General features: G+C 46.6%; 1 protein-coding gene across 2 annotated transcripts; it reads left to right on the top strand.

Annotated features, from left to right (window-relative positions):
- On the top strand, positions 1–22,172 carry GGT7 (gamma-glutamyltransferase 7). Of its 2 annotated transcripts, none has more exons than XM_021689087.2 (15): positions 1–174; positions 6,568–6,803; positions 7,169–7,320; positions 8,546–8,663; positions 9,487–9,554; positions 9,767–9,840; positions 10,151–10,347; positions 12,372–12,459; positions 14,029–14,156; positions 14,324–14,412; positions 16,061–16,210; positions 16,330–16,447; positions 17,140–17,277; positions 18,428–18,520; positions 21,562–22,172. In XM_021689087.2, the coding sequence occupies exons 1-15, from the start codon at positions 6–8 to the stop codon at positions 21,622–21,624; spliced, it is 1,881 nt and encodes a 626-aa protein (XP_021544762.1). In that variant the 5' UTR covers positions 1–5; the 3' UTR covers positions 21,625–22,172. The 2 variants fall into 2 exon arrangements, with proteins under 2 accessions (XP_021544762.1, XP_021544761.1); XM_021689086.2 differs by having other exon boundaries at positions 18,428–18,527.
- The last annotated feature ends 4,401 nt before the right edge of the window (positions 22,173–26,573 follow it).

Raw genomic sequence — 26,573 nt, 5'->3', positions numbered from 1 at the left:
TGAGGATGGCGGCGGAGAACGAGGCCAGTCAGGAGAGCGCCCTGGGCGCCTACTCGCCGGTGGACTACATGAGCATCACCAGCTTCCCGAGGCTGCCGGAGGACGAGCCGGCGCCCGCGGCCCCTCTGAGGGGCCGCAAGGACGAGGACGCCTTCCTGGGAGACCCCGATACCGGTGAGGCCCGCTGGCCCGGTCCCTGACCCCTGGGATGTCCCCGGTCCTCCTTCATCTGCGCGGAGCATCACCGCCAGTTTCCATCTCCCTAATTCATCCCCTTCCTCCTGGACTTCTTCCTTCTCCCTTGTCTCCGTTAGTTATCTAGTGGGGATGGAGATGCATTTCTGCCGTAGAGGCTTAGAATGCGACAAGGGAGAACGATGCCAGGAACTGCAGCAGCAGGGGTTGGGGTTACCTCTTGGGAAGAGCCAACTAATAAGGAAGGAAGGAATGTTGGAGGGGAGATCCTAAGGAACAGCTGTGATCACCCAGAAGAGGCCGTCCGTTAGTCACAAAGAATAGGATAGGAGAAACCAAGTCAGACTGCAGCAGGATGGGTAGAGGCTAGGTCTTGAGAAGAACTTCCCCACAGCCAAGGATTGTGGGAAGGAGAGACCTTAGGGAGAAGCTGAGAATCTCTTCACGTTCCGGGAGGGATAAAGAGTATGATTTCCGTCTGTCTGTGAGTGGCAGATATTGGGAGACAGGGGGATGGACTGCATGACCTCTCAGAGTCCTTGGGGACCAGAGTGCCTTCACTGCCCTGTGGATTACCTCACCCCTCCCGGAGCCATGGATCAGGCCAGGATGTTAGTAAGGTACCCTGCCCCCTAGGAAGCAGGCTCCAGAATTTTACTGTGTTCTCAACCTTTGAAGGGACTGCAAGGGGTGGGAGTAGGGAGCGGGGAGACAGGGCTTGGGGGAGACCTGAGGGCCAAGAGCTCTCTGAGCATTTCTTCCCTAGGGCTCTCCCTCCTATCCATGTGGCCCAGCTCTATCCTCCTCTCCATTCTTCATCCTCCATCCCCCATCCCTCTTTCCCTCAACGTCACTTCCTGGCATTAGAGCATCCTTCTCTTCACTCTTCCTCCCAGTGCCTGCACTTGAGCCCTCTTCGTTACCAGCCTGGCAGATTCTGCTTCTCTGATCCAGCCTTCTCTAGCTTGGCCCTTCTATAGCTGTTCCCAGCCTGACAGCCAAAACTCTTTCCCCCTCTACAACTTTCCAGTCATCTGGCCCTTACTAGCAGCCCCTGCCAACCTAATTAGACTGTACCCTACCTGGAGGGAGGAGTAGGGAAGGCTGGGGAGGCTTATGGGCATCAGATATTCAAGCTGCAGATCAAGAATTCTTTTCCGGAGGGAGTAGCCCTGGAATCAGGAGGTAGCAGGGAAAGTAGTGGGAAGATGTGTCCTGGTGGATAACAGCCTGAAACCAGGTCCTTTATTCAGGGATCAGGAATGCTACTTCTGGTTCCAGCACTGTCTTGACTCTCTGTATGACAGCGGGCACATCTATCCTGACCTGGGCCTCAGGTTCCTCTTCCAGCTCAACTAAGAATGCCCATCTCTCCTAACCTAGAGATTGGAAGCCCCTGACATGTTTTCTCCTGGCTCCCTGTAAATGTCTTAGCGTTTATCAAGTTCTGTGATTATCTGAGCAAACTTCATGTCTGTAATCCCCGTGAGAGGGCAGGATTGTGACTGTTTTGTTCACCGTCCTTTCTCCAGCATCCAATACAGTGCTAAGTGCTCAATTAAAATTGTTGAATAAATAAATGATGAGAGAGATCTCAGGATGAAAGAATAGCAGGGGAGGGAATTCTCAAGCCTCAGGGTGTACCTTGGGGAGTTAAGACAGGTTCTGCTCTATTCTGTACAAAAATCCAGCAGGGACCCTTGTCACCTGAGTTTCTGGGAATCTGTACCTTAAGTCACAGTTGTGCACTAATGTTCCAAGGGCCCTTAACATCATACCTATGAAGTCATTTCGATGCTATGTCTCAAAGCACTACTTCTAAGCCCCAAGGCTCCCTCAGCCAGCTGGACTAGCCTATTGGCTAACATGATCTCCTATATTCTCAACCTGGAGGTGCCACTTACTAGCGCTGCCATCCTCTTATCCAGGACCTTGGCTGTGCCCAGCTAGCCTCTAGCCTGCCACTCCCCAGAACCAAGTGCCAAGTACCCCACAGCAGACCCTCTGGAAAACGGTGACCACTCCAAGGTTGGGGAGATTCTTGACTCTCTTCTGAGATCCAAGCCCATGGGTTCCTCTCTGTCCCAGGCATCGGCCTCTAGATGTCCTGCAAGGGCCTTACCTTCAGGATGTACTATGCTGAATTCATCCTCTCATCCCCATACCTGCCCTTCCCCCAATGTCATTCTCAGTTAATGACACTGCCACTCATCCAGTCTGCAAGGTAGAAGCTCAGGAGCTACCCATGACTTCCTTCCTCTTACTTCCAAAGGTGATCAGGTGCTCTCTGTCCTCCTAAGTATCTTGCAATCCATCTCATCATCCCTGCTATCACCACTGGAGACAAAGCCCCCATCCTCTCTTACCTGTATTACCCATAGGCTTCTAGCTACTCCCTGTCCCCTGCCCCACCAACCCCAATCCAACTACCACCCTGAACTTCTGATCATGTCGTTCCTTGGTTCAAAAATCTTTAATGATTCTGCCCTTAAAGGAATAAGCAAGCCAGGGATGACTTCAGTTTCCAGCCAAGATCTCTCTCCTGATCTCTAGACTTGCCAAGTCAACTCTGTTCGGGATTCTTTTGTCATAAACTCAGTTAAAACTGAGCTAATCATAAAAGAGAATTTTATTGGGTAGCATAACTGAAAAATTCAGGGATGTGGGTCCTCAGGCATAGCTGGATCAAGGTACCTAAAAAGGAATTGGCTTTTGTCTTTTGCTTTGCCTTCCTTTTTATGATCTTCATCTTCAGATAGCCTCTCATTCTGTGGGGGCAAGATGCCCCCAGTAGCAACAGGTTTACACCTTACCATTTTAGCAATCTAGACAGAAAGAAAGCCTTTCTCTTTCCCAATAGTTCCAGCAATAGAACTAAGTTTGAGTCTCATTGACCTGGTGCTGGTCACATACCTGTCGCTGAACCAGTCACTGTAGAGATACCTGTTCTGAAGGGCTAGGCCTGGGTGCCCGGGTGGCTCAGTCCGTTAAGTGTCTGCCTTCAGCTCAGGTCATGATCTCAGGGTCCTGGGATTGAGCCCTGCTTCAGGCTTCCAGCACAGTGGGGAATCTGCTTCTCCCTCTGCCCCTCCCTCCTGCTCCTGCATGCTTGCTCGCTCTCTCTCTCGCAAAAATAAATAAATAAAAATCTAAAAAAAAAAAAAAATGAGGGACTAGGCCTAGGTCCTATACTCAGTCTGGTCAGGAATGAGAGAATGAGAAATGAGAGAGAGGAGATGGTGTTTTGAAATGGAAAATTGACTGGAAATGGCATCCAAGCAGATAAAAATCAGATACATACTAGGCCAGTTGCTTCCAGACAACTCCTGTTGGCATCCCACAAATTTAGAATTACCAAAATTAAACTCATTATCTTTCTCCCAAAAGACTTGTTTCTTCCAATTCCAAACTAACCTTTTCCCAGTGTCCTATTGTTGCTCTTACATATCAGTAAAATCAATGGTATTATTGCCCTAGTGCTTACCCAGTAGGGTACTCAGTAAATATTTTTGTTGAATAAATGAATAACTTAATGATTGACTGATGGAATAAAAAGTCTTGAATAGGTCCAACTCTGATGGAGCCATATCACTTCCCTTCCTGGTCCCTCATAGCTGACTGGAGAAAACAGATTTAAGGATGAGTACCTGGAAGTATCAACTAGAATTAGCTTGTAAGGTTGGTTTTTGAGCATGGAAATGGCTCCTGATGCCTTGTGGAGCATTGGAAAAGAGGGTTTGAGTTGCTTTTTCTTCTGCCATTTATTCATTTTATGACGTTAAGTGGGCAATATCCTTTTCCAGCCTCAAGTTTCCTCATCTGTAAAATGAAGAGAATAGGCCTATCTCATAAAGTTATGGGAGCGCTTCGATGAGGGAATGTATGTAAGGTGCTTGGAATATAGTCAGTGTCAATAAATATAAGTTCAAAACCATTTCCTGCACTTCTTTTGAAACCTCTAGGGACCAAGGAGGGTTCTGTGCCCGTAGTAGGTATTTAACATGTTTGTTGAATGAATTCCAGTTTTTTTATAGACTGTGTGGTACTGGTGCTGAGGAGTAGAGGCAAGCATGATCAGCTGAGGGAAGCTTCCAGAAGACAAATTTCTTTTTTTAAATAAAAATTTTAAAATAAATTACATGTTTATGATCAAAAAGAAAAGAAAATGGTGAGGAAAAGTAAAAGTCCTCTTCTCCATTCTTATCTGTGCACAATTTTTCCTCTTTATTTAAAAATATATGTGTTAATTTAGGAGCTCCTGGCTGGCTCAGTCGGTGGAGAGTGCGACTCTTGATCTCAGAGTTGTGAGTTTGAGCCCCACGTTGGGTGTAGAGATTATTTTAAAAAATAAAATCTTATATATGTATTGACTTTGAAAAAAAAGAAACACATATGTAGTAGAAATTTCAAAGAAGAAATTCTCCTACCCCATCTCATTCCCACCTTCAGTATCTTTCCCCAAAAGTAACCACCATGAATATTTCCTAAAAATTATCTACATATGTATGTGGCTTCTTATTTATACAAAAGAGGGGAGTGTGGATTATGGAGGCCCTTGAATGCCAGGTCAAGGAGCTTGGATTTTTATCATGTTGGTATTGATGAACCATGATAGTATTTCAAACAGGAAAATTTAACAATTTTCAGCATTATCCCACAGACTTTTTATTTTTTTTTAAGATTTTTTATTTTTGACAGAGAGAGAGCGTGTACAAGCAGGGGAAGAAGCAGGCAGAGGGAGAGGGAGAAGCAGGTTCCCTGCTGAGCAGGGAGCCCGATGCGGGGCTCGATCCCAGCACCCTGGGATCAGGACCAGAGCTGAAGGCAGACACTTAAACGTCTGAGCCACCCACGCGCCCCCCACAGACTTTTTAAAGGGGTTATAATCTTAGTGCATAGTAGCAGGTGCTCAAAAATTTTTTATTGATTGAATGAACTTTTTCAAACACATTGTACATACAGCAAAGGTATTAAGGTCAAGGTACCGGGCCATTTCTTTACTGTTCACAAATACCCAGGACCTTTAAGCCATTTAGATAACTGGTTTCAAGGCTAATATAACCCAGAGGAGGGAAACTATGGGATGGAGGAGGGTCTCAGCCAGGCCAAGACGAAAAAGGAATGGAAATAACTAGAGGGTGCCTGGTAGACATCATCTCATGGAATCCTTATACCCATTTGGCCAGTTAGGGATTAGCTCCAGTATGAGGATGAGGAAAGTGAGGCTCATGACTTGAAGTGATTCATTCATAGTCACCCAACAAGTAAGTGGCTTTGGGGTCTCCCCGTCTCCACTCTTACTGTCCTTAGATTCATTCTTCAGATAGTAGCCAGAGGGATCTTTTTAAAATATAAAACAGATGGCTTCCAGTTCTTGCTTAAAACTCTGAAGTGGCCTCCCATGGTTCCTAGGATTAAATCCAAGCTTCTCACTAGGCCCACAAGGCCCAGTGCGCCTGGCCTAGCCTCCACCTCACTATTCTTTCCCCTTGCTCACTACACCAGAGCCACCCAGGCCTTCGTTTTTTTGTGTTTGTCTTTTTTTCTAATGGACCAAGCTTTTTCCTACCTTAGGGCCTGTCGTGCCTGCTGCTCCTTCTTTCTGGAACACTCTACACACTCACCCTTGTTCTACATATGGCTAGCTCCTTCTCATCCCTTAGTTCTCAGCTTAAAAGTCACCTCCACCGAGAAGCCTTGCCAAATCCCAGCTAAGCAGCCCCCGACATACACCATTATTCTCTATCACTTCATCCTCCTTTTTCTTCATAGCACTTGCTACAAGTTGTAATGATACACTCCTTTGTTTACATGTTTATTTTCTTTTCTTCCATGGGTCTGTGAACCTCATGAGGGCAGAAACTGTCTATTCCTTTCCCCTAGCATCTAGCATAGGGCCAGACCCATGGCAGGCCTTCCATATTTGTCCAGTGAGTGAATGGACAAGCCAGGCAAGGTTGGAAGCCAGGGTCTGTCCATTCAGTTTATGTAGCTACTTCCTTGCACAGAAGGCTGGGCCCCAGCTGGGGCAGGATCTGATTTCTAGGGAGGGCCCCAACCCCCCTCCACTCCAGGAAGTGTTTGCCCTGGGTCCTAGGTCCTGAGTGGGTCTCAGGTCTCAGGAAGTTGAGCATAGGGGCCAGGCATCCAGCCCCCTGCTGCCCAGCCCAGCTGCGGGTCCCTGTCTCTACCCAGCCAGGACTGCCACCGTCCCCGTTCTGGGGTGCGTTGGGGAGACACCAAAGGGCGAGCAGTACTGTCTAGTGGGGTTTGCTTACCGGGGGCGGGGAGAGGGGGGAAGCCGAACAGCCCCGCCTGGAGGGCGGGCAGGGCCGGGTAAGGTGCCCAGACCCACCTGGCTGCCGCCCGCAGACCCGGACTCCTTCCTGAAGTCTGCGAGGCTGCAGCGGCTGCCGTCCACGTCATCGGAGATGGGCAGCCAGGACGGGTCGCCGCTGCGGGAGACGCGCAAGGACCCGTTCTCCGCGGCAGCGGCCGAGTGCTCCTGCCGCCAGGACGGACTCACAGTCATTGTCACAGCCTGCCTCACTTTTGCCACCGGTGTCACTGTGGCGCTCGTCATGCAGATTTACTTCGGAGACCCTCAGGTGAGGGGGTTGGGAGGGGGCAGAAGGAGGAAACGAGAAGAGGGAGTGGGGAAGCGCTTGCGGAGACCGTGGGAATTGAATTGCGACTGGCTGAGTGGGGGAGGGGGCCAGCAAATGGAAAGGGGAGAGGACAGTGAGACGGCAGAAGAAGGTCCCAAAGGGAGGAGCTCAGGGTGTGAACGGGACAGAGCAAGGAAGGGACCTGATCAGGTAAGAGGCACTGGAGGCAATATAGGAAGAGTCATAGGGGACAAGAAGGCGGGGCTCCCACCCCCAACACCTGTGGAGGTTCTGGGGTTGGTGGAGGTGCCTTAAGGAGGCAGGGGTCTCCTACTGCCCCCACCTAGTCCCCTTTCCCTTCCCAGATCTTTCACCAGGGTGCCGTGGTGACTGATGCCGCCCATTGCACATCTCTGGGCATCGAAGTGCTCAGTAAACAGGGATCTTCTGTGGATGCCGCTGTGGCAGCCGCCCTGTGTTTGGGGATCGTGGCTCCACACAGTTCTGGCCTTGGCGGGTAAGGCGCTCCTAGCTGTGGAGGCTGGGGTCCCCCAGGCCTACTTCTGTGTCCTGGTCTGTAGGCCTCATGTGGGGGTCTTTGAGTTTGACCAGAGGGGTAGCTGGGCCCTAACTCCTTGCATTTGTCTTTCTATACCCAATTTTACCCCCTTCTCCTGACATGGAGTCAGAAGAGGTGTTTTCACAAGCTTTTTTTTTTAAACTGGGTAAAGGCTTTTATAAACTATAAAGTAAGGTGCACAGGTGGGGGTATACTGTCACTAATTAAGGCAGGAATACTTTAACTTTTAGGGTTTACAAATCCTTAAAACAAATCCTGTTGAGCATGATGAAAGCTATGGACCCTCTATCCTCCAGAAATACACCACAGGCTGAGAACTCTTACAACAGAGATTATAAACTGGCCACCCATAGGCCATACCCAGCACAACAGATCAGTTTGGTTTCCACACTTAGATTTTTTAAAAATTTGTTTGCTGTTGTTAAAAAGTTGAGAATTTTCATAAAAATGCAGATTTTCAATATCTCTCGAACAATCAGAAGACCTGGTAACACTGGGCCCACATTCCCACATGGCTGCAATTATCTGAATAGCATGACGGGACTTGTGCTGTCCACTTGGCCATAGTTCCTCCCACTCCCTATTGTTTATCTGGCATGCTTTCCTATTATATTACTTGGCTGCAGGCCAACCATCTCAGATGCAATTCCCATTTTAGATGGAAACAAGCCACAGAAAAGGAACAAGCTGACAAAGTCCGTATCTTGGCTCCTGCAAGACCAACCCTGCAGGCCCTACCAAAGAAATTCCCCTTTTGGTTGTATACAGTCCATCCTTACATAATTCAGTCCTGGGAGAGGGAGCCAGGGCATACCATGGAGGCAGGTGCAGGAAGCTGGCAGGGGTCCAGCTGTGGTCTAAGGTGGGGGCAGGAGGTAGAACATCTTGCTCTTCCAGTCTCTGGGTTTTCCCTAATCAGGGATTAAAATCTCCAGTAACAGCCTAGAAGAGGTCCATGGTCTCTGGGTCCCCAACCCCCTTGATTTCATTCCTCACCCTCATACAGTGGCTGAGTCTCTGAATCCCTGCTAGAGGGGGCTCAGACATCTGACTCCTGTGACAAACTTAGCCTATGGCCATCACCATTGGGGATGAAAGGGTGGCAGGTTAATTGTTTAGAGGGGTAGTATCTTATCAACCTCCCCTTCTGTGTCTCTCCCAGTGGGGGCGTGATGCTGGTACATGACATCCGACGAAATGAGAGCCACCTAATTGATTTCCGGGAGTCTGCACCAGGGGCCCTCAGGGAAGAGGCCCTGCAGAGATCCTGGGAAACCAAGGTGGGGACCCTGGTGAGAAGCGAGAGTCCAGGGGTGGTCTCCCTTCACTACCCTTCTGCTAACCCAAACATTACTTTGCTGAGTAATTATTATGGAAGTGAGGAAAAGAGTGAAGCAGGATGCGCTTAAAGCTATGAAGGAGATAGGCAGCCCCCCAAATAAAATAATGAACCAAAAGATCTGTATGGTTGATAACAGGCAATATAGTAACACCTTACTTCTGGAAGCCTGAGCAGCCTGAGAGGTTGCAAATTTCCTGCACTATAACTCACACATCTCATTCAAAGCCGGTTGGCTATAACTTTCCCAGCACACAACATACTGGAAAATTAAAGAGGAACTGCAAAAGGCAAACGCATTATCCACTGAGAGCAAGGGAGGAAATAGAATAACTTGGAAAAATAGATATTTGGTGCGGTAACAAAAGCCAAACACATGCCTGAGTTATCACAGCTGAGTAATGGTGGTGTGATCATGGAATGGTTAAATGAAAGTCCATTGTCCATTATTTTAAAGGGCAGGAATAGATGTAATCCAATGTAGACAGGTTTCCATCTAAATTGGTTACGTCTTGGCTCTTAAAGGGGTTTGCTTAATTTATAAATCCCTCAACTATGATAGATAAAGGAAGCCTTTCTGTAAGTCAGAGAAATGGGAGGGATGCCTGCTTGGGGAGAGCTTGTCCCTCCTCTGGGATACTTGGCCTGTGTCTTTCCCCTGTGCCAGCCCCCATCCCTGGCTTGGGGCTCTGCGGAGTTCAGCCCAGCCCCCCCCCTTCCAGTGACCTGGTCTCCTCTCTCCCTCGCCTGCCCGCCTCGCCCAGCCTGGGCTCTTGGTGGGGGTCCCCGGAATGGTGAAGGGGCTACATGAAGCTCACCAGCTCTATGGCAGGTAAAGACCTTCCCCCGGGGAACCACGGGCCCCTGCCTGCATCTCTCCTTGGGTGGCCTTCTCCTACCTTCCTGGATTCTTTCCTTCCCAACTCCCCCTCCTAATATCCCCTTCCCTTGCCAGGACTCTCCTTCCCAGGAACCCCCATTCCCCCAGGACCCCTCCTCCTCCCCCCAGGATCTCCTCCACCCCCTGCTCTCCGGCCCCCTCAGGCTGCCATGGTCCCAAGTCCTGGCCTTCGCAGCAGCTGTGGCCCAAGATGGCTTCAACGTGACCCATGATCTAGGTCAGTGGGGCCTGGGGGTGGGGAGAAAGGCATGAGGTTGATGGGAAGGGGAGAGGAAACCTCTGAGATTTGGGGCCCAAGCCAGAAAACACCTCTCTTCCATTCGCTCCTTTAGCTCCCTCCCCACCCATCCTACCCTCATAGGGATGCAGCCTCAAATGAGGGGACCTGGGAAGGGCCCATATATCTCCCCTTCCTCCCCCATAACAGGCTCCTGGTGGGGAGGGCAGAGCTCTTAGGGCCAGCCACTCAGCCACCTCACCTATGGCGCATCTCAGCCCCCTGCCCAGCCTCCTGTCCCTGCTTGCAGCCCGTGCCCTTGCCGAACAGCCTCCGCCCAATGCATCTGAGCGTTTCCGTGAGACATTCCTGCCATTGGGCCACCCGCCACTACCTGGCTCACTGCTGCGTCGGCCTGACCTGGCCGCAGTGCTGGATGTACTGGGCACCTCCGGCCCCGCCGCCTTCTACGCAGGAGGCAATCTCACACTGGAGATGGTGGCCGAGGTGAGCACTTGGGGAGCCCCCCCTGCCCTGAAGGACCCTACTGCAGGGATGTCTTCTTCCCTTTCCTTCCCTCTCTGTCTTTCTTTCTATGTAAATTTACTGGTGATTCCATTTACTTAAGATTCTCTAATCGACAAAACTAACTTCTAGTGGTAGGAATCAGATCAGTGGTTGTTTGGGATGGGGGCAGTTGATGGGATGCAGCACAAAGAACCCCCTGGGATGATGGAACTGTTCTGTCTTGACTGAGAGAGGTGCCCTTGGGCCCCCCAGGGCTGGTGCCAACCTGTGCAGAGTCTTGACCTGTCCCTCCCAGTCCTGGCAGAGACCCAGGATCAGCCTCAGCTTTCCCGAGCCCACAATCCCACCCTACTCTTGGGTTTTCTAGGGATGGAGGGAAACCCCTCCTTCACTGATGACTGTCAGGACTGGGGATATTGACACAAGGGCTTACCAACCAACCCCAAAGACTCTTAGTCTGAGGTAGTAATGGGTTCTGAGAACTGTTGTCAGTAATTCAAAACTCCTAAGGGAAAATTATGTTCAAGGTAAGGATACAGAAACCAACTCTGTGATTCTCTCATCTGTACCATTGGGGTGATTATATGTATCTCTGCCATATGGTTGTGGGAATTGAATTGGTCCGTCATTCAGACTACATTCAGAGTGCCAGTTCTTTGTCAGACCCTGTACTGGGCACTGGAAGTATGGCTATGTGATGGACTTAACTGGGAAGTCCAGCAGAGTACTGGCTGTAGGTCTGCTGTGCCCAGAACTCCATCCACACACTTTCTTCTGTTTGAATTCACTCTCTATCAGATCCTTTCCACACCTGCTCCCCACTGGCCATTCTTCCAGCAAACCATCCCAGAAAAAGAACATTTCTCATTCCAATAGTTACAGCAAAAGCCTCCAGGTCATGTCTCATCAGCCTGTCATAGGTCTCATGACTATTCCCAAACCAATCACTGGCATGGAAAAGGAATGTTCTGATTAGCCAGCCACACCTGGATCTTCTGGAGAAGGGGATGAAGGAGACTCTAACAAAGATTATCTGAGCTTTAAAAGAAAAAGAAAAAAAAAAAAAAACCCCAAAGTTGAATTCATAAAATTGACCAACAAAGGAAAACACACGAGCCAAGAAATTCAGTGTGTAGTTCACTGAGGGTGGATTAGAAGTCAGGGGTTTCAAGTACTAAAAAGTAAAAAAAAAAAAAGAGAGAGATAGAGGGAAGGGAGAGAGAGAGAGAGAAGATTCCTAGTGGTTATGCTAATTTAGGAATGAAAATTACCGTGCTGGAAAGGATGAGTCCATGGGTTTGTACAAAATCGGTTCATTGGTCAACAGAGTGCTTGGTTACATCAAATGAGGGTCAGTCCTACCAGGATCATCCAGAGTTCATGGTTTGGGAGTGGCTTTAGTTAATTGTAGTGAAATGAAGAATCCAGTTTTGATATCTTATAGGCAAATTCTACTGTAGATAGAAAATATTCCTTTTTTTTTTTTTTTCAAGTAATCTCTATGCCCAATGTGGGGCTTGAACTCAGGACCCCAAGATCAGGAGTTGCATGCTGTACCTACTGAGCCAGCCAGGCATCCCAGAAAATGTTCCTTTTACATAGGCAGAGAAGGTAGTATGTTTAAGGCCAAGGAGTCATGAGTTCAGAAACTGTAGGTCACTCAGGGTGGCTGTAAAGAGCTCACTGGGGAATAGCAGGACATGAGGTAGGAGAGGTGGGCAGGGGCCAGATCACAAAGGGACTTGGATGCCAATCTAAGGAGGTCATTCAAAGAATTTCTGATACATAGCAGGTGCTCATTGTTAGTGCTTTTTCCCCTTCCTTTTTCCCAGGGTACCCAGGGCTAACGGGTCCCTAAAGGCTGTGGTGGAAATTGCAGAAGGCACAAAAATTATAAATATCAAGTCTGTCTTTGATTCAACCATATACCATAGGCCAAGCCCACATGCTCACAGTGTGGTGTGTGGCTCACATTTGTGGTGGGGTCATTCTCTCCCCTGCAGGCCCAGCACGCAGGGGGTGTCATAACTGAGGAGGACTTCAGCAATTACAGTGCCCTCGTGGAGAATCCTGTGTGTGGCGTGTACAGAGGTGACCTCTCTCCCAGCTCTCAGGGTCCCTGCTCAGGAGAAGCCTCCCAGTCCATGGCCACCTCCTTTTGGCCTAGAGACTCCTCCCCATTTTTCAGGAGAGAAACTGAGGCAGTGAGCTGCCTGGGCAGCCAACTGTTGAAGCAAGCCAGAGCCAGCCCATCTTCTGAAGTAGTCGTGGGGTCAGTTACCCCAAGTATTTAGGATATGAGGAGGGAGGTCTGGTCAAAGGCTCAGGCCTGGAAGTTGAGGTTCTGGCCATAGGTTTTCTTGATTTGGGTTCTATGTTGCTTTAGCTCCACTCTCACTGCCCTGTACTTCCTTAGAAGAATTCGTAAGACCAGAGTTCATCTAGCTTCATATTGAACAAAGTTTTCAAGACAGTTATAGACCTGTCCCCTCATTGTGTCAAAAGAAAACTGAGGCCCAGGGATGGAATGGAACTTAACCTATCAAACTCAAACCAGCGAGGAGCCCAGAAAGCTAAGCTTATGACATGGGTGAAGTCCATGTTTGCTGAACCCAAAGTGGTGGGTTCCTGGGTCCCTCGGAAGGTTCTCAGGTTCTCAGGTCCTTTCCTCTCTAGGAGGTCTGGATCACCTCAAGCCCCAGGTCAGGTCGCCTCTGAGTTCAGGTTTCCAGGCCTCAACCTCTAGCCTGATTCTTCTACCAGAAGTGATGGTATATGGAGCAGAGGAAGAGCATAGTTTTGGAGCCAGGAAGACCTGGGTTTGAGTACCAGCTGTCCCATTCACCTTGAACAAGTCACTTCCCACTCTGAGCTGTGGTTCCCTCCTGAAAATGGAGATAATGTTAGTGCCTACCTCTCAGGGCCCCCATGAAGATTTGAGGAGATGATGTTGGAAGCTGCCCTGATCAAAGTGGACACTGAATGCTTATTTGATCTTACATTTCTCCTCCTCAGCCTGGTTCTCTTGGCAATGCCAGCACTTTGAGTGCGCCGGGTTCCCCCTGTCTCCTATAAACTTGGACCAGCTGCCTCTCTGTGCCTCAGTTTCCTCACCTGTAAAATAAGGATGATAACATTACCCATTGTGAGGATTAAATGAGTTAATCAGTTACTGTTAATGTTATTTGTCAGGTATTATCATTATTCTTTCAATGTCCAAACATCTAATAATAGGGGCCTCAAATAGGAAGAGGAGGTTGTTGCTCCCAAGAAGTTTTGGGGGTAGTGGGACCATCAGGGGCCCTGAATAGTATCCTGGCCTGTGGGAGGAGCTAAAAGGAAACACATGGTGGACCAGGAATCTGGACATCTGGACGCCTGTCCCTGTTCTGCCTACAAAGTGACTCTGGACAGACTACAGTCCTCTTGGACCTTAGTTTCCTTGTGCAGAAGAGGAAACTGAAGGCCAGTTGTTCTGGATTGGAGTCCTGGCCCTGCCCTTGACTTGCCATGTGAACTTGTGTGGGTCCCTTTGCCTCTCAGGGCAGTTTGCCTGTCTGATGAGGGGTCAGTGCAGTAGTCTCAGTCTATGTGATGGTGGGATGTGGAGATGTTTTGACCCCACTCCTGCCATCTAGTCATTTCTTTTTTTTTTCCCAGGCCACCTGGTTCTCAGTCCCCCACCCCCGCATACGGGTCCTGCCCTCATCAGTGCTCTCAACATCCTTGAAGGCTTCAATCTCACCACGCTCGTGTCCCGGGAACAAGCTCTTCACTGGGTGGCAGAGGCAAGGCCGACCCCTCCACCCTGCCCTGGGTCTTGGTACACTGGGAGTGGGGGGATGGGGTATTGCCATGGGGCAGGACTAACCTCCAAGTTTTCTCACATGAGGATCAATAGCGTGGGTGCTGGGAGGAGCCTGGCAGCCTCTTCCACACCCCTGTACATTTTCAGACTCTGAAGATCGCATTAGCCCTGGCCAGCAGACTGGGAGATCCTGTCTACGATTCCACCATCACTGAGAGCATGGATGACATGCTCAGGTGGGTCCCAGGGCAGGACCCTAAGGGTGGCAGAGGTGGTAGTGGGTGTGAGGAAAGGATCAGATGAAAAGCAGCTGGTAGAGCAATAAGACCTGGAGTCCCAAGTCAATTTCAGCTCAGCTCCAACTCAGTATTACACTGGTTACTTTTCCCAGTACCTACCTCAGTTTCCCCATTTGTATGATGAGTTAGTCTGCATCATTTGGCTCTCAAAACTTTCTGACCCTAGCAGAGCACATATCTGGGCCCACCTGTGTCCCCTTTTTAGTGGAAAAAGAAAGCCTAAGAACAATGAAAAGTCCCCAAGCAAATACCTGAGGTGATGGGGATTTTGACTATAATGTCTCCACATTAGCAACATAACATTGTAGTAAGACTGTGGGCTCTGGTCAGACTGACTCAGTTCAAATCCCAGCTTCACCATTCACTAGCTGTACAGCATTGGGCAAGTCACTTAAATTCTGTCTGTTTCTACAAGGGGCCCTGACAATAATGGTGCCAGCCTCATGAGGTTGAGGTAAGGACTAAATAAGGTCATACATGCGAAGCACTTAGCACACTGTGTGGCATATAATAAATATTCAACAGATAGTATTAGTAATTGGCAATAGGGGTGGGTAAGAATGGTTGCTATTTAATTGCTACTCTGATTGACTGAAAGGCTAGCTAAGGGAAAAATCAGAAGCCAAAAATATAGTTAGCATAAATTTGTAGTATTACTCAAGCAACTCTATGAATTAAGTTGAAAACAATGAGACTAAAGTGAATAGCTTATAATTAAAAAGCAAAAAGAGCAACAACCAAAAACAGTAAGCAGTTCAAGACCACAAGGATGAGGGCTAAAAACAAAGCCTCTGTTCCCCCACCCAATCCACTTGAAACAAAGCCCTCTGTACCTCTTCTGTGTGGCCTCCAGCCTTTATGGTTGAAAACGGAATGAAAGTCTTCAGTAATCCTTGGTAACTTGTCACTCTAATCAACTAGAAGCACCAAACTAACAGTCATTAAGTAAGAAACCCTCGGCCAAACTTTAAAAAGTCTGGAGAATTACATGTTGTTTTCAATTTAGCTCTAAAACACACACACACACACACACACACACACACCTATATTAAATTCATCTAAGTAATTCTTCCAATATATAGTTATTAAGGGCTTACTGTGTGCCAAGTCTTCCTGTGCCTTGAAAAAAAAATTCTAATAGTAACTAAAGATCCCTGTATACAAAACCCTCCTCTGACTAAACTCTTCATAAAACTTCAGTTCGAAACGACAAACATTAGATTAAATAGTTTGTTCATTCAAAACAAATATTATCTGAGCATCCACTATGCCCCAGGTACTTTCAAAGAGAAGATTAAGTGAGTAAATAAAGTCGAGTAACTAAAAGACTCTTGATTTAAGCACTAAATAAAAGTTGGCTCTAAAAGGGCATCTGGATAACACCTAAATGAACTGTCAGTTCAACAACGATTTCCTGGATATTTCCCATATGCTCGGAATGAGAGATTCTGCTCTCATGGACCTGAGAGTCCAATGGGGGAGGCAGACATTAATCAAATCATTGCACAAACAGGCATCACAGTGTGGTAGGTGGGGTGTAACGAGAGCCTGCTATGTATTAATCTCCTACCGCTTGTCTTTTCAGCAAGGTAGAAGCCGCCTACCTCCGGGGCCACATCAATGACTCCCAGGCGGCCCCTGCCCCACTCCTGCCCGTCTACGAGCTGGATGGGGCTCCCACAGCTGCTCAGGTGCTGATCATGGGCCCTGATGACTTCATTGTGGCCATGGTCAGGTATGCCAGCTCAGACGAAGAACCTGGCACTGGGGAATCATCTGGACCAGGAAGAGGTGGGGGCCAGATGGGAATGAGGGTGACCTCAGGGCTCACCTGGCTCCAACCTCTACCCCCAGCTCCCTGAACCGGCCTTTTGGCAGTGGCCTCATCACTCCCTCGGGGATCCTGCTCAACAGCCAGATGCTAGACTTCTCCTGGCCCAACAGGACTGCTAACCACTCTGCACCCAGCCTGGTAGGGCCTTGCTTCCCTCCTCCCCTGGGGACCTTGAGGCTAGGTAGGAGGTACAGCAGTATGGCTGCCCCTCCCTCCCTACTTCCTCTAGGAACTTCTGGTATAAGAAAAGAAGCCTAAACAAGGTGTCCACTTCACCCCCAGCCCAAGTCTGGGGCTTGGAGCTTGGTGGGCCTGAAGAAACCTCATCCCATTCTGTGTCTGTCTTACTACGTGAGCTGGGGAAAGTCTTGCCCCCTCTCTTGGCCTCAGTTCCTTCACCTGTACAATAAGGATATTAGCCCTCATTTGATGCTTTGGCACTTTTCAGCACAATGGTCTACGATTGTGTAATGCTGAGCTGATGGGGTCAGCCCTCTTGTTGGTCAAAGGAAGAAGGAGATAGGAATTATGGTCTATTTGGAGGCCAGTACTCTTATTCTCTGCATCCTGAGGCCCTGCCAGGACAATGAGAGAGATGACCAGGGTAGAGATTATCCTGTTCTTCCCTTTAGCCATCTGTCTTGGCTTGGTCCCCTCCCCTTCCACTCATGGTGGCCCCATAGCAACTCAGTGGGTCCACTATCCACCCCAGTTATCCAGGGACCCTGTCCATTTCATAGACAGCAAACTGTGGCCTGGGAAGGGACCAGTCTCCCATGAAAACCTGCCCCAACTGTTATCCCCCTGTGCTCTCGGTCCTCTGACAACAGGAGAATTCGGTGCAGCCGGGGAAGCGACCACTGTCTTTCCTGCTGCCCACTGTGGTCCGGCCAGCAGAGGGGCTTTGTGGGACCTACCTCGCCCTGGGGGCCAATGGAGCTGCCCGGGGCCTCAGTGGACTGACCCAGGTGAGGTTTCCTCCATGGTAGGCCCTTTGTGGCCAGCAGCCAAGCTGTGGCCTGAACTTTAGATGCCCTCGTGTCTCTGGCTTATTCTCATCCATAGCTCAACAAACATAGGCTGAGGCTGCTTTGTGACAGGCCCATCCTGGGCACTGGGGACATAGGCTGTGCTGAGTTTCTTAGCCAAAATGGAGCCCTGAAGTTCCCTGTCTTCCAGGTTGGATGGAAAATCATGGTTTGGTGGAACTGAGAGGTGATATAGCACCTGGGCTACCTAAGTCTGTCAACCTCAAGTCCCATGATGCCTCTACTCAGCATCTGAATAGACAAGCAGCCCTCTTTAGGGTCTGATTTTGAAAGGAAGTGCCTACTCTCCAGAATGTCTCACAATAGTTACACGAATGTTTTAAGCACCTGATATATGTGCCAGGCACTTACTTTGGCATATGGTGAGTTAAGTGGCCAAGCTTTGGAATCAGACAGCCCTGGGCCCCAGGCCAAGCGCTGCCAATTTTCAACTGTGTGATGTTGGGGAATTCGCTTAACCTCTCTGAACCTGTCTCCTCATCTGTAAAATGGAGACAGTAATAACAGCTAGCCTTTATGGAGTTCTACTAACCGCCAGGCATGGTGTTACATATGCTCACTCTTTTAGCCTTCCCAATATTGGGAGGAATCCTTATTTCCATTTTATATATGAGGAAACTAAAGCCCAAAGAGGTTAAGAAGTTAGGTCCAGTTAAGTAAGAATGGTCAGGCAGTTTGTTTTGAGAGCCTACCCACACTCCTAACCACTAAGCTAAAAGTACCCACCCATACTGTGCCTTAGACTACTCCAGCTATTAACCCTGTCCTGGCCAGGGAGAAGGGAGGCGAGCCCCGGGCCGGATTACAGGAGACTGACTGCCAGTGGTACCTCTTCCTTGGCTCTCTCTAAGCTCTGGAGTGAATTACTTTCCCTTTCTGGCCCTCAGTTTCCCCCTGTATGAAATGGGGACAGTCATTACAGGCCTGCCTGTTTTCCAAGGCTGTTCAGATAATACCCCTAGTGTAAGGGTTCCAAAGAGTAAGAAGTCCGGCCCAGGGATGAGGCCTGCGGAGTCCTGAATCCCCATCTCTGGGACAGCCCTGACTTCTACCCCTTGGCTGCCCACAGGTTTTACTGAATGTCCTGACCTTGAACCGGAACCTGAGTGACAGCCTGGCCCATGGCCGTCTGCATCCAGACCTGCAGTCCAACCTCCTGCAGGTGGACAGTGAGTGCAGAGCAGAGATCCCTATGGGGTGGGCAAAAAGCTGGGTGGAGAAAGGGGCTCCTCGCAAGGGTGTCCCTGCCTTGACCAGTACAACTCCTGCCAGTGAAAGTTTGATTTCTTCCAACTAATTCCTTTGGGACAGTGAAAGATCTGGGGACTGGAACCAGTTCTGTCATTTCCTGGTTGTGTGGCCTTGGGAAATTCATGTCTCTACTCTGAGCCTCAGTTTTCTCATTTGTAAAATAAGATACACTTGTTCATTCTGCAAATCATTCATTCAGCAGTTTGTACTGAATACCTACTGTGTGCCAGGCATTATTGTAGGTGCTGGGGATACAGCATTTATAGGCAGACAGGAAAATAAATAATCAAAGAAATATAAGAAAGTGAAATAAATACTCTGCAGGCTGACATAAAGGACCAACTCGATGACTAGGGAAGTCTTCTCTTTGGTGACATTTAAGCTGAGATCTGAAGAGTGAGAGGGAGCCCACCGTACAAAGAACTGGGGCGGGTTTTGTAGGCGAAGGGAACAGATGCAAAGAATTCAGGGCAGAAATGGGCTTGGCATGTTTCAGGAGTAGAAAGGAGACCAGGGTGAGTGAGAGTGAGATGAAGGGGCCAGGTCATGGACCCTGTAGATTACAGTGAGAAAATGTGCTTTCCTCTAAGGACAGGGGCTTAATTTTAGACACAACTTAATTTTTGTAAATGGGAAAGTATGGGCAGCTTTGAGGAATTTTTATTATAACAGATGATGTATTATGCAAGTCCAAAGGGGATAGGACATTGAATGAGACATGGTTCTTGCCTACTTGGTATTATGTATTACAAATTTATATGTATTATGCCCAGAGAGGTTATAAATCAGTCAAAAATCAACCCATAAGTGGCGGAATTGAGATTAGAACATATACCTAGTTGACACCAAAGACTCAGTTCTTTACAGCATATCTCCTAGACTGAAGCATGTTAGAAGTCACAGACCTAAATTCTCAGCAGCCACACCCTGTGGTTTGGTTGGTAATACTCTGGATCCTGGATGATGATAATGAGGCTATCCCAACTAATAACTTATGATCTCTACTGAATGTGAGGCTGTATGCTAAGTTACTTGGGCGGGGGTGGAGGGAGTTGGATTTGGTTCATCCTAGCCCACCCTTGAGGAATTCACAGTTTAAGACAGGAATATGAGGAGTAGAGGCTTGGCGAAGGGAAAGTTCATCCACTGAGAGCTATGGAGGAGGTGACAACTGGCTGGGCCTTGAAGTATGAGCAGGTATTTGGCATGTCCAGAACCCAGAATATTCTGGACAAATGGGCAAAAGCCAGAAAGAATGGCTCAGAAAGCAGCCAGGAGGCCTGCTGGACTAGAGACATTGTTTACTAAACTTCAGAATTTATCCAGCACTTTCACGAATTTTGCCACATTTGCACACCATCTGAACCATTATTTACATATGTGTCTCTGTAAATAGACTTCCTTTTCAATGTAAGTGTATTTTAAAGGTAAATCCCATATCATAATCACAAATGGAAAAGTAGCATCATTTGCCACAAATGAAAGATAAAGACCTATTAAAAAGTCAACTGTTTGTAGGTTTTAGGTGGATATGGTTACCCCAGAAGGCTCTGGGGCCTGCTCTCTCTGTTGAAAAAAGAGGTTAGAAGTGTTAGAGGCCAGACTAAAACTTAGTCCTTGCCATTATCCAAAGAATCGAAAATGAACCATAAAGGAAATACATTTCTGACTCGGTGATTCATTGCTATTCAGTGTTGTATCTTTACCTCAAGAGCTACCCTAAGTTATCCCATCTGCAGACCAAAAGACCAAATCTTTATTGAGGAGCAGTAAGAGGTGAGGTTACAGGGCTTATGGAGGTTCATGGTAAGAAGGATGGACTTTATCCACTTGACTGGAGGTGGGATAGACCTGAAATGTTTTATGTAGGGGAAATGGATTGAAGGGTGGAGAATTTAAGTTGGGGAAACAGAGGCAACTAGGATAAAGGGCCAGGCAAGAAATGGCGAGGGCCTGAACTTATGTAAGAGGGTGGGCATTTCTTCATTCATCCATGTAAAGGCAATGAGGATCAATGGTGAATAAGACAATGTCCTTGCCTTCAAAATGCTTATAATCTAATGGAGAAAGACATAGTAAATAAATGAATAAATAAACAGGTAGCAATAAGTACTTTGAAAGAAAATAAAGCAAGGTAAAGATGACAGGGCTGCCATTTTAGATAGTGGTCAGGGAAGTTCTCCTCGAAGATTGGAATGAAGTAAGGAAGCCAGTTTTGTGACTAGGAGAAGAACATTCCAGACAAATAGAACAGCATGTGCAAAGCCCTGAGGCAGGAGCATGTTTGGCCTAACCTGAGGGACAGCAAGGAGGCTAAAGCAGAGTTAAGGGAGAAAATGGAAGGAAATGAGTGAGGAGAAGAGTTTAGTGAGGCAGTGAGGTCCCAGATGATGTTGTGTCTTAGAGGCCTTGGTAGGAACTTTGGATTTTTCTTCTAAGAGCCGTCAAAGCTGTTGGAAAGTTTTGAGAAGGGGAAGTGAGTGGTCTGACTAATGGCTTAAGGGGATCCCTTTGGCTCTATGTGAATAGGCTGTAAGGAAGCAGGACTGGAACCAGAAAGACCAGTCAGTGGGCTAGGCAGTAATGGCTGCATCCTGGCTATCCTGGCAAGTAATGATGGCAGCTTGGCCTAGGCAGGTGGAGATGAAGAGCCCATAGCCCTTTTTTGCAATATTAAGAGTGAACATATATTATTGATCACATGCTATATGCAAGGTTCTGACCTCTGTGCTTTCTGTGATTTATCTCCTTTAATCCCTACAACAACTTCATGTGGTAGGTTCTTACATAATCCCCATTTTATGCACGAGGAGGCTGAGGCTCAGAGAGGTAAAGCAGTTTGCCCAAGGTCATACAGTGGGCATCCAGGACCAGGACTCAGGTCTGACCATGGGACTCCTGACCCGTGCTCTGAACACTCTGAATGTGTATATGTTGGGGGATGGTTTTCAGGTGAGTTCACAGAGGAAGAGATTGAGTTCCTGGAAGCCAGGGGTCACCATGTGGAGAAAGTAGATGTCTTATCCTGGGTCCATGGCAGCCGGAGAACCAACAACTTTATCATTGGTGTGAAGGACCCTCGGAGCCCAGACGCAGCTGGAGCCACCATCCTGTAGAGCAGCGGGGTGGGGCGGGGGTCTCTGCTCCCCCCCTTTGCATGTTCCTAGAGTCCCTCCTTCTCCCAGGTTTGGTCTCAGGGGGACCCCAGGGATGCCCCAGGTCATGGGCCAGACCCTATCCCAGAGTAACTGGAAAATTCTTTAACCAGAGGCCTGTGATGGTGGTGATGATTGTGGTGGTGGTGGTGAGTGTCAGTGTCCACAACCAGGCAGGCAGGACCTTGAGGAGTCAGGCTATCTGTCTGTCTCCTTACCCTCAGCCATGCTGGCCCTGAGCTTAGGGATATGTTTGCAAACCCTTCTCAAGGGTCCTCACAACCCCAACATCTCCAGTCTGGCCTGACCTGGACCTTGTCTTCCAGCTCCCTTCTCCTGTCCCTAGCCTCGTTTCTTAAATGACTAGGATTTTTTTAATGGACCATCCTGGGGAGGGGGTGCTCCTCTCTTCCTCCCACCAAGTTGAGGTGGGGACTTGCATCTGGGGGGGGCCCAGGTTGTGGGTAGGGGTGGGGGTGGGGACCAGCTCAGGGGCTTCCATTTGCAAAGGGGAATTAAAGAAAGACTATTGCTTAACCACGGCTCTGGACTGATTTATGTTTGGCTGTGTGGGAGTGGGAGCAAGTGAGGTGGTGCAAAAACAGCCACAGCCATTGGTTTACTATTTGTTTCTTAAATTGGATATTTTGGGTATTTGGGTATCTTGGTTAAGATGTGAAGCTTTCTGATTTGAAAACTTACTACAAGGGTGCCTGGCTGTCTCAGTCGGTACAGCATGCAACTCTTGATCTTGGGGTCATGAGTTCAAGCCCCACATTGGGCCTGAAGCCTACTTATAAATAAACAAACAAATAAATAAATGTTTTTTTTTTAAGTGAAAAAAATGAACATTTACTATAAAGTTACAGCATTCAAAAACAGTTTGGTACTGGCATGAGGCTGAACATACCAACGGAATAGAATTGAGAGTCTAGAAATAAACCTATATATCTATGATGAGTTGATTTTTGACAAGAGTGCCAAGATTCAATGGAGAAAGAATAGTCTTTTCAACAGACAGTGCTGGTACAATTGAATATCCACATAAAAAAGAATGAAGTTTGACCTTTACTCCACATTACATACAACTAGTAACTCACAATGGATCAAAGACCTAAATATAAGAGCTAAAACTATACAAGTCTTAGAAAGAAACATAGGAGCAAATCCTCATGACTTGGATTTGGCATTGGTTCTTAGATATGACACCAAAAGCACAAGCAACAAAAGAAAAAATAGATAAATTGAAATGCATCAAAACTAAAAACTTTGAGCATTAAAGGATACATCAAGAGGGTAAAAAGACAACCCCCAAAATGAGAGAAATATTTGCAAACATATATCTAATAAGGGTCTAGTACCCAGAATATATAAAGCACGCTTCAGTTCAACAACCTAATTAAAAGTTGGGCAAAGAACTTGACTACACATTTTTCTAAAGAAGATATTCAAATGATCAATAAGTCCATGATAAGATGCTCAATATCATAAGTCACCAGGGAAATTCAGATCAAAACTACAATAAAATAAATGCCACTTCACACTCACTAGGTTGGTTATATTTTTAAAATAATTTTAAAAAGGAAATAAATGTTGGTGAGGATATGGAGAAATTGGAACCTACATATATTGCTAGTGGGAATGTAAAGGTGCAGCTGCTGTGGATAACAGTTGGGCATTTAAAAATTAGAATTATCATATCACCCAGCAATTCCACTCCCAGATATATACCCCAAAGAATTGAAAACAAGTGTTCAAACAAAAACTTGTACATGAATGTTCCTAGCAGCACTATTCACAAAAGGCAAAAGGTGAAAACAACCCAAATATCCATCAATAGATGAATGGATAAGCAAAATGTGGTATATTCATACAATGGAATATTATTTGGCCATAAAAAGGAATGAAGTACTGATACATGCTACAACAGGAGTGAACCCTGAAAACATTATGCTAAGTGAAAGAAGCCAGACACAAAAGGTCACATATTGTATGATTCCATTTATGTGAAATATCCAGAACACGTGAATTTATAGAGACAGAAGGCAAATTAGTGGTTGTTTAGGGATAGAGGAATGGGGGATTGGGAGGAAGGCAATATTTAAAGGGTACAGATTTTTTTTTGAAGTGAAAAATTGACTGTGGTGATGGTTGCACCTGTGATTGTACTAAAAAGCATTGGATTGTGTGCTTTAAATGAGTGAATTGTATGGTATGTGCATTCTCTCTCAATAAAGCAGTTTTTAAAAGATAGGATTTGGCAATATCCACTAGAGCTGAACACATGCAAATTCTATGACCCAGCAATCCTGGTCCTAGATATATATATATATCCATATATATATATGAATATATATATATATATCCAGCAGAAAATTGTACAGATCTTCATCCAAAGACGTGCAAGAATATTCATTGTAGCACTTTAAAAAATTGACCTGAGGGGCGCCTGGGTGGCTCAGTCCGTTAAGCGTCTGCCTTCAGCTCAGGTCATGATCCCAGCATCCTGGGATCGAGCCCCGCATCCGGCTCCGTGCTCAGCAGGGAGCCTGCTTCTCCCTCTCCCTCTGCCTGCCTGTCTGCCTACTTGTGATCTCTCTCTGTCAAATAAATAAATAAAATCTTTAAAAAATAAAAAAATAAATAGAAAATTGACCTGAAGTGGAAATTCACCATCAGTAGAATGGATAAATTGTGATATATTCAATTAATAAAATGTTATGCAGCAATGAAAAGGACAAACTACAACTATATATTAACAATATAGATGAATCTCAAAAACATAAAATTAAGCGAAAGAACCCAGACTCAAAAGAGTACACTCTCTATGGTTCCATTTATATAAAGTTTAACATCTGGCATGCCTAATCTATGGAGTTAGAAGTCAGGATACTGTTTACCCTCAGGGGCATGAGTAACAACTGGAAAGGGAGCACTAAGGGGCATTTGTGAAGCTGGCAATGTTCTATTTCTCAATTTAGGTGTTGTGTAGATAAGTGTTGTACACTTTCTGAAAATTCATCAGGAATTACACTTAGGACTTGTGTATCTTTATGTCTTTATATTATACTCTGATAAAAAAGTTTTAAAATTTCAGAATATTTTTGAAAACAGGTTTTCAGTTTTTTTTTAAAGATTTTATTTATTTGACAGAGAGCATGAGCTGGGAGGAGGGGTAGAGGGAGAGGGAGAAGCAGGCTCCTGCTTAGCAAGGAGCCCGATGCAGGGCTCAATCCCAGGATCCTGGGATCATGACCTGAACTGAAGGCAGTCGCTTAACCGACTGAGCCACCCAGGCGCCCGAAAACAGGTTTTTAAGTCCTAAAAATATTTCTCCTTTTTTTCTTTTTTTTTTTGGTCATTTCTTTTCAATTCTGTAGTTATCACCCTATTTCTATTTTTCAATCTTTTTTTTCCTAGTAGCGAGCCATTGCTTGCCCACACCAAACCTTTATGCAAAGTAGAAGTGACTGACTCCTCTTCAAGGCACCTTTATTTCCTGTTGTTGGAAATTGAGCTGATTTTGTAATAACGAGGCACTTTACTGCCATCTACTGGTAAATTGTCACAATAAAGTTATTATTTTTTAAGATTTTATTTTATTTTTATTTTTATTTTTTTAAGATTTTATTTATTTATTTGATAGAGACACAGCGAGAGAGGGAACACAAGCAGGGGGAGTGGGAGAGGGAGAAGCAGGCCTCCTGCCAAGCAGGGAGCCCGACTCGGAACTCGATCCCAGAACCCTGGGATCATGACCTGAGCTGAAGGCAGACTCTTAACGACTGAGCCATCCAGGCGCCCCAAGTTTTTTTTTTTTTAATTGTGGTAAAATATATAATTAATTTCACCATTTTAACTATTTTTAAGTGTACAGACCTGTGGCATTAGGTACATTCATTGTGGTGCAACCATCACCACCATCCATCTCCAGAACTCTTTCATCTTCCCCAACTGAAACTGTACCCATTAAACAATAACTCTCCATTTCTCCTTCCTACTAGCCCATGGCATTTCTACTTTCTATTCTATTCTTTCAATTCCACAGTATTCTACTTTCTGACTCTATGAATTTGACTATCTAGAAACCTCCTATAAGAGGAATCATATATTTTTCCTTTTGTGACTGGTTTATTTCACCTAGCAAAAGTCTTCAAGGTTCATCCATGTTGTAGCATGTGTCAAAATTTCCTTCCTTTTTAAGGCTGAATGATATTCCATTGTATGTTGTGAATACCACATTTTGTTTATCACTCATCTGATAGACATTTGGGTTGCTTTTACCTTTTGGCTCTGGTGAATAATGCTGCTATGAACATGAGTGTACAACAACTGCTCAGGTCCCTGCTTCTACTTTTTTGGGGGTAAAAATCCAGAAGTGGAATTGCTGCATCAATGGTAATTCTCTGTTTAACTTTTGAGGAACCTCCAAATTGTTTTCCACAGCTACTGCATCATTTACACTCACACCAGCAATGCATAAGTGTTCCAATTTCTCCATATCCTCACCAACACTTGAAATTTTCTGGTGTGTGTGTTTGTGTGTGTTTTCTTTTATAATGGCCATCCTAATGGGTGTAAAATGGTCTCATTGTGGTTTTGATTTGCCTTACCCTAATGACTAGTGATATGGAACGTCTTTTCACATGCTTATGGGCCATTTGTATGTCTTCTTTGGAGAAATGTCTATTCAAGTCCTTGGCCCATTTTTAAATAGGATTTTTGTTGATGTTGTTGAGTTTCTAGAATCTTTCAGAGCTTTCTTACCCCTAGAAATTTTTGTGAGACTTGGAGGTTTGTGGATGATGT

This window comes from Neomonachus schauinslandi, chromosome 10, assembly GCF_002201575.2.
Source record: "Neomonachus schauinslandi chromosome 10, ASM220157v2, whole genome shotgun sequence".
In the NCBI taxonomy this organism is placed as follows: Eukaryota; Metazoa; Chordata; class Mammalia; order Carnivora; family Phocidae; genus Neomonachus; species Neomonachus schauinslandi.
Note: the sequence above shows the minus strand (reverse complement) of the source record. Positions and strands in the feature narration are given on the sequence as shown.

Bases quoted from the DNA above. Each gene is read 5' to 3' on its own strand.
- GGT7 (XM_021689086.2), top strand. From the start codon at position 6: ATGGCGGCGGAGAACGAGGCCAGTCAGGAGAGCGCCCTGGGCGCCTAC. The intron at 12,460-14,028 runs GTGACCTCTCTC...TTTTTTTCCCAG, and splicing joins TGTGTGTGGCGTGTACAGAG to GCCACCTGGTTCTCAGTCCC. The intron at 16,211-16,329 runs GTATGCCAGCTC...CTCTACCCCCAG, and splicing joins TTCATTGTGGCCATGGTCAG to CTCCCTGAACCGGCCTTTTG.